At 41.0% G+C, this 7,763-nt stretch overlaps 1 protein-coding gene across 1 annotated transcript in view; it reads right to left on the bottom strand.

Moving 5' to 3' along the window:
* NUP88 (nucleoporin 88kDa) overlaps positions 1 to 7,763 on the bottom strand; it is a gene marked incomplete at its 3' end in the record, with an annotated part of 49,873 nt that continues 42,110 nt past the window's right edge. The window contains exons 9-16 of the mRNA XM_006899806.1: positions 6,858 to 6,948; positions 2,907 to 3,008; positions 1,426 to 1,584; positions 987 to 1,112; positions 817 to 882; positions 660 to 740; positions 250 to 376; positions 1 to 93 (exon numbers count right to left, since the gene is read on the bottom strand). Of these exons, the coding sequence (XP_006899868.1) occupies positions 1 to 93; positions 250 to 376; positions 660 to 740; positions 817 to 882; positions 987 to 1,112; positions 1,426 to 1,584; positions 2,907 to 3,008; positions 6,858 to 6,948 (845 nt within the window). The remainder of the gene's footprint in view (positions 94 to 249; positions 377 to 659; positions 741 to 816; positions 883 to 986; positions 1,113 to 1,425; positions 1,585 to 2,906; positions 3,009 to 6,857; positions 6,949 to 7,763) is intronic.

Below are 7,763 nucleotides of genomic sequence, written 5' to 3'. Positions count from 1 at the left end.
CTTTCGCTGGTAGGCACTGAGAGTAATGGTGGGCTTTTGAGGACTCAATACCTTTTCCATCTTCCGCTGTTGATAGTCCTTTTTCATAATAACCTTAAGTGTAAAACAGAACACAGACATTCTGGCTATGCTTTGCCACAAATTTTTAGACTACCTTAACTTGTGTTGTACATTTTATAAAATCCTTTTCTACAGAACGAGCTCATTTAAAAACCATCCAGTTTAGCCACTTTGTCAATTGGTTCCTACCTGTTTGATGGCATTGCCTAGATGTCTCAGTTGATCAGGTATCAACTGTAATTCTTTTTTCATGTCCCTTTCGCTATCAGAGAGAACTGGGAGTTGAGAGTGAAAACTGTGCAGCACTTTTTTCATCCTTTAGGGAAAAAAAGGTAAGCAAACCTCTTAGCATTTAACATGCCTACCAATTAGTACAAAGAGAATACAAGGCTCCTAATTCATGGTCTGGTGTCTGTAGAGAACCCCACACGATGGGCTTGTGGGAAACATCTATCTTCCCCACCAAGGAGAGCAGTAGGGTAAACAAATTCTACAGGTATCTGAACACCTGTTACAGGTTCATTTCCCTTAGTACCATAGCGTGTAGCAAAAGTAACACTGTTAGCAACAGAGTAGGAACCAAATGCTGTGTAACTCACCTATTCATGATGTCTTCCTGTTTCTCCTTAGCTTCTTCATACTTGTCAGCTAAGCGCTCAGCCGTTTCCCGTAGACTTTTACTAAACACAGACATTGTTAGTAACTTAAGGTGAGAGAACTCTAGTCTCACCTGTTTCCACAAGTTTTGGTACTCACCTTTCCTCTCGACAATAACTAAGATCTTCTAGTTGTTTATTTTTCTGGTCACACAGTAATTTGACCCTTTGAGAACAAAAAGAAATTATTTTCAATCAGAAACCAGGTTTAGGACCTTACAGTGTCAGCTACCAACCAGGATCCCAAGAAGGTAAGGACAGGCCATCTACCTGCGCTGGATCTCTTCCATTGCCAGGTCCTGTTTAAGGATGTACTGCTCTCGGAACACCTGTGTGGCTCTGCTAAGGAGCTGAAGACACTCCTCTGGAGGAGGGGCTGTGTCCTTTTCAGAAGACCTTTAAAAAAAAGGTTTCTTCTATGACTTTCCTTAGCACAATAAACAACTGAAAACAGACCCCCCCCCAAAAAAAATCATGGCTCCCCCCCTTTTATTTCCTTTTTAACATCTCCTGTTAATCACAGATGATCCCACTACACAAACACACTGATTTTAAAGTCACGAATGGGCAGATTCCAGGGCAGCTAACAATTCAAGTTCTCATGGTAAACAGCATATGAAATTAAAAAGCTGACAGCAGAAAGGATGAAATGGAATTATGGTAACAAAAAGAAACCATTCTTAAAACCTATATACTTAAGAATTCATACTTCAAAAATGCTGGGTTAGCAACACTCCGCTGTAAAATGCTTCTAATGTGCTTCTCAAATGAATCCGGGGTTTCAGCCAGAATGCGAAGGGGAGACCCTGCCACTTCAACATCTTCTCTGGTACAAAGGAGGGGAGGAGATGCTGGGTGGACCGTGCTTCTGCAAAATGTATAAAGAACAGACATAAAAACCAGATCTGTCTGGATCAATTATAGTAACTATTAGAGCAGTATAAGTCATACTACTTTAGCCAGAATTCTGTGGTTTTGGGAAATAAGGTTTTAACCTTTGTAGAAAAACAAGTGTGGTTTCTGCATTCAAGAGGTCACCTGCTAGAGCTCTCTCCCATTCTAACAATGCTAGCCTTTGGCAAGCATTTTGGACTTTACCGAAGTCTTTATGAAAAATCAAAGTAGCATAAAAATTAATCATGCACTTTTCCCATGAAGAGCCTGTTTCTAAGCCCAGAGCCCTAAGTAATCACTCACTTCTTAGATATAGTTTGGATCCGATCAAAGTCACTTACTTCTTAGATATAGTTTGGATCCGATCAAAGCGTATATAAAAAATACAGTAAGGCAAAAAAAAAGGGGGGGGGGGGCAATGTTTAAGTGTTATAAATGTTTTAGCTTTTTTAGTCTTGCCAAAACTTTTAGTCTTTCAGTATAAAACTTACAAAATTGTTGTTTCACACTCTAAATAGTATAATTTCTTAATCTTCAAAGAACATGGAAGGTCCTCAACAGTAAAGGAACACCTTTATTTGAACTTTTATGCTTTTTACATGCTTTGAAATGAAGAGATTGAGAGGTCTACTAGTCAACAGTCACTACCTGTTGTTTCTGGTACCTCCTACAACCTTCTCCCAAAAAATACCAATTATCACCTGTGTTCCTTAAAAGGAACAAGGAGTGAGTTTAGAGTTGCAATATACCACCTCTCTTCCAAAGATTTGATACATTCTATTAAATCCCAAAATCTATTCAATCTGAGGCAGGCAGAGATGGTGAGACTTAAGTATGGATGCAGGCAGAAAGGATCAAAGATTTTAATCGGAATCCAGCTTTACTATTTGTTACCTGTAACTTTACATTTTTACTTCACCCCTCTAGGTCTGAGGGGATGTTAGCCAAAAAAAAGTCCAAAATGGTTTAGTTCATAAGAAGAGCTTGAGAGCCATTAAATCTAATTCATATTAGTAATGCAATTTGGTCCTGACAGTATTCTTTTCCATACTTGGAAGAAAAGCTCTCAACTCTTAGGTAGTTGGAGATGCCAGAAATTTTGCCTAAAATAAAACCTAGAGATGACAGAAGTAACCAAAATAACCACTCTCTCAATTCAGAAGCTCACAAGCCAAAGATACACCATGTATATAGCTTCAAGTCAGTTACTGAGAACATTTCATTTCCCAGCATGGAATGAATTTCCTCTACAAGAAATCGAGAGCTATGTGGGAAATACAAAATGGACAGACATACAATAAAGGCCTTATGAGGCATTCATAGGTACTGGTGATGCAGATCATTGTGGGTCCCAGGATGTCAGGAACAATCCAGAATCCTCGAATCGGAGCCGGCTGCCTGGGAGAAAACAGCCATAGTTACGTGACAAAACAGCAAATGTAATGGGACAAAGAGCAAAGGTATAAATGAAGTTCATGGGCACTTCAGGCCAAGGCAGCTGGGTCACGATATCTATCTGCAGTAACTTCAAAAGGATAACTTGTAAAACAACTCTTCCAGTTCTAATTAGTCTGAAACAAGCCATCACTTGACAGTCTAGCCAGGGCCCAGAGCCTGGTGGTGTCCATGTATTCTGAGCACTTGTCTGTTACACGGAATTAACTCTTCATGTGTGTCTTCACTCATGGGTAAGATACTGCTATATTTGGAGATCTAGCACAGTGTCCAAGAGATTCAGGCTCAGAAACTGCTGACTATTCAGAACTTTAGAATCTAGATAACATAAAAATTCAGTGAAGCCCAACATCTAGGGCCTAGGGTTTAACCTACAGGCCACATCCCTCTTAGTCTTATTTCTTACTGCACTGAAGAATCTGAAAACTGAGGACCTCAGGTGGGGAGTCAGTCAACACATCACACGTGTCCATGCATCCTCCCCTCACCAGGCCCCACGGCACATTTCTGTCCCCTGTCTTTAGATGCCATCTCCCTCTCCCTATTTCTGAATGAATCCACAAGCTGCTGTGGGAGGAGGATGGGCAGTCTCCTCCTGTGCGATTTACTGCCTCTGACAACCCGCGGGAGGGTCAGCTATGGATTGGTTCCAACTTAACGGCACAAAACAACAATGGAAGAAGACGACTCTATGACTTGAAAATTCTTCCCTACTGTTTATTTCCCCTTAGCTTGTGTCCACCATCAAACACTCCCTACATTTGTTTCAGGCCACCCACATCCTGACCTTCATTCTTCGCTTCAGAACTTTCAAGCTAGGATCCTATGTCCCTACACTTCCTTTTTTTGAGGGAAAGAAACTGGGAGAAGTTACAAAAATTTTTTCAAGTGTGAAAGCTACATATAGAAAAGTATTTTTATACACTGGAACCACAATCCAGGTCAGGAAGAACACTCTGAGCAATCTAAAAGCTCCCACGTGACCATCCTCTGGTGCCAACTTCTCCCTGTTCTGACATCCCCCTCCTTTGCTTTACATAGTTTTCTAATCTAGGTATTCATTCTTAAGCAGTACTATGTCATTTTATCTGGTTTATGAAATTTACATAAATAGGATTTCCCCGAGATTAATCCATGTAATTTATTTTTTAAAATTAAATTTTAAATTAACAAATGCAAATTAGTTTTCTATTCAACAATTCATACGCATTAGATTTTGTGACACCGATTAGAATCCCCTCATTATAATATCAGTCTTAGTACGTCTGCCCTTTGCTTCCCATTTCATTCCTAGTTTCCCTTGTTCTGAACTTTAGTCCTGGGCAAGTACTTCCCTTTTGCTTCTGATTGGTCAGTCTATGAAGCACATTCCTCCCTGTGGTTATTGACCACTTTACAGGCCTGTCTGCTGTTCAGCTGAAAGCTGAGTCACAGGTGATCTCGGTCCCAGGCTTGAAGGGTGTCAAATGCTCACAGTCCTGGGATTCCACCAGCCTCTGATCAGACCAGTCAGCCTGGCCCTCTTGGTGATTTCTGAGTTTTGTTCCAGTTTCCTCCCACTCTATCAGGGACCTTCTACGGTGATCCCAGGCAACAGTGGGAGCATCCAGCGCTTCTGGTCTTGGGGGCAGAGAGACTGATGTTCATGTGGTCCAACAGTCTGTCTTCACTCTTCTTTAATCCAGATGAGGTGAGAACAAGGCTACACCTCGGATGGCCACGGAAAAGCTTTTAAGATCCCAGCGACTATTCACCGAAGCAGACTGTAGACCATTACTGTCTCTGTGGACTGTTTTCAACAATTGACCTTGATGTTTCCTGAAACTTCAGTCCTACATTCCCAAGTCCAGGGATTCATCTCCCCAAGGTGTTTGGTTACAGACAAAGTTTTCACAATTTTGATGATATATCCATTTGCCAAACCTATATTCACCTACATACCTGCTCATCTTGCCTGTAAGGTCAATTATCCACTTACAGATTTATGTCTGCCCTTACTGATAATGCCAGAGTGTGTATGTAACAGGATTTACCACTGCTGCCATTAACGCTTATGTACTGCCCCATTACGTTTCCACCTGCTAGTCTGCTATTGTTTTCTGCCTCTAATACTGTGTTTCCAGTGGTCCTTAATGAACTCTTTAGAATCTAAGATCTGCACTGCCCTTGGGTGGGCTGCTGCCATTTCTCTGACGCTGCTGCCCACTGCATTCTCCTGAAAACATTCTCCTCCTCAGCATTCCTGACATTGTTGCCCCTGAATTCTCCTCCAGTCTTTGTGACCACTGCTCTCCATTTCCTTGCTGACCTGGACTCCACTTCCCACATTCACTGCTCATTGCTAAGTGGCTTCTCGGACTCCTCTATACACTATACACTATACACTATATACTATATATACATCACTGGATAAACAGACCTACCAAGCCCCACCTGCATGTCCTATAAGAATTGTTCTAAAATTCCAGGTGGTCCCAGTTAACCACTCTCTTTCATCCAAAGTACACTTGATCCCAAACCCCATTTCTCTGAAGGGTTTACCCACCCAATTACTTAGGTGGAAACTTGGGAGTTATTCTAGATAATCTGCCTGCTTTAAGTCACCAAATATTTACTAAATATCTATTACAGACACTAACATATAGACATGAGGCAATCAGTATATAACTATAAAGCAAATTAGATATGATCTTTGTCCTTCTGAAACATGCATTCTGGCAGTGGTGGCAGACATTAAGCAAACAGACATAAATCATAATATGTACTACAGAGAAAATGAGAAGACCAGGAGAAACATAACTTAGTCTAGGGCACAAAGGGAGCCATCCTGAAATGACATTAAGATCAAAAAGAAGAAAAGGAGTTAGCCAGGTGAAGATAACCAGCCAGGGCGGGGACTGGGAAATACCTTCCAGAGGAAACAGTATGGAGAGATGTCTTGAAACATGAAAAATCTTTTGAGAGGGATATTTAATAAGCTGATAATCTCAGCAGCCAACTGACAGCATCATAATAAGATGGTGAAGAGACTGAGATTGTTAATAGCTTTAGTTTGCTTGGCTCCACAATCACACACTCTTGGTACCAGCAGCCAGGAAACCAAAAGACCAACTGGGAAAAAAGATCTGCTGGGAAAGTCTGCTGTCAGGGACCTTGCCAGAGGACTGTACAGCAACAATGTCAACCTGGAGACTAAGGTGTATGAAGACCAGGCCATAGTCTTCACAGTAACTTGCTATGAGTCAGAAAGCTGGACAATGACTGAAGATGACAGAAGAATTGATGCTTTTGAGCTGTGGTGCTGGAGAAGAGTATTGTATATACCACGGACTGCTAGGAGAACAAACAGGTTTGTCCTAGAGAGGGTGAAACCAGGCTGCTCCTTGGAGGCAAGGATTCTGAGGCTCCATTTGACATACTTTAGGCATGTTGCAAGGAGGGACCAGTACTTGGAGAAGGACATCATGCTTGTAAGGGTGGAGGGACAGCACAGGAGAGGAAGAGCCTTGATGAGAGGGATTGATTCAGTGACTGGGGTAATGGGGCTAGGTGTGTCAGAGACAATAAGACCTGGTACAGCAAGGTCCAGGGCTGTTGTACATAGGATTGCTTTGAGTCACAAGACTCGACAGCACGTACCAAAAGTAACAACAACATCTCAGCAGTGAAGTGTAATGTGAACAGTTTACTTTCAAATGACTTGGCAAAATCATTTATGAAGTGGTTATAATATACCTAAATTATCAAAATGAATAGCTGCTATCTGTCTGTATAAGGGAGAGAAGTTTTTACCTGCATGGCAGTGGCTTTGTACAAAGGATGTGTTCCACAAAGCACTTCTGATCTGTAGAAAGTTCCTGTAAGCTACCCTTATCTTCTTCATCTGCAAAGGAACATATTCTATAAATTATCTTTTCCCCAAGGTTTATTTAAACACCACTTTCCCCACGTCACCCCAACGCTGGCCCAGGAAGGAAGAAGCTGTGTGAACAAGTTTCTAAATGAAGAAATAGTTCACAGAGAACAATTATCAAAATCATTCCCTTCCTTTGCTGAGGCATCATCCATACACCCACCATTCAATTTTTCGTAAAGCATAGATTTTTAGTATATTAAAAGGACTGTCCAATCAACAACAAAAAAAAATTTTGAATATTTTCATTTCCCTAAGAAGAAACCTCATCCCTAGCATATCCCTCTGGTTCCCCCCAACTTCCTCAGGATTAAGACAACCACAGATCTCCCATCTCGGTGTCCTACTGTAGACATTTTGTAGAAAGAGAATTATATCTTATGAGGCGATATGACATTCAGCTTATTTTCAAGCTTCATTCAAGGAAGGTCTGTGCATGTTATCCACACTGACTTCCTTTTTATTGCTAACATCTCACTGCATGGCTGTACAGCATTTTGCTTATCCCTTCAATCAGTTGATGGAAAACTGTTTCCATGTTTGGGCCATTATGAAATATATTCATATTTGTGCAGATATTATTTTTTCTTGATAAAACTAAGAGGATGAATGCAGGATCAAATGGTAACTTTTGTTTAACGATTTGAGGAATTACTCATCTTTTCCTAAGAGGCTTCTCTATTCCCAGGAAGACTGTAGGAAGATTTCAATAGAACCTCCAAAGTGCATGGAACATTCTCTAGAATAGATCACATTCTAGGTCACAAGGCAAGCATCAGTAGATT

This window comes from Elephantulus edwardii, unplaced genomic scaffold (assembly GCF_000299155.1).
Source record: "Elephantulus edwardii isolate Elephantulus edwardi_28Jun2011 unplaced genomic scaffold, EleEdw1.0 scaffold00267, whole genome shotgun sequence".
In the NCBI taxonomy this organism is placed as follows: Eukaryota; Metazoa; Chordata; class Mammalia; order Macroscelidea; family Macroscelididae; genus Elephantulus; species Elephantulus edwardii.
This window is presented reverse-complemented; position numbering and strand designations above follow the sequence as displayed.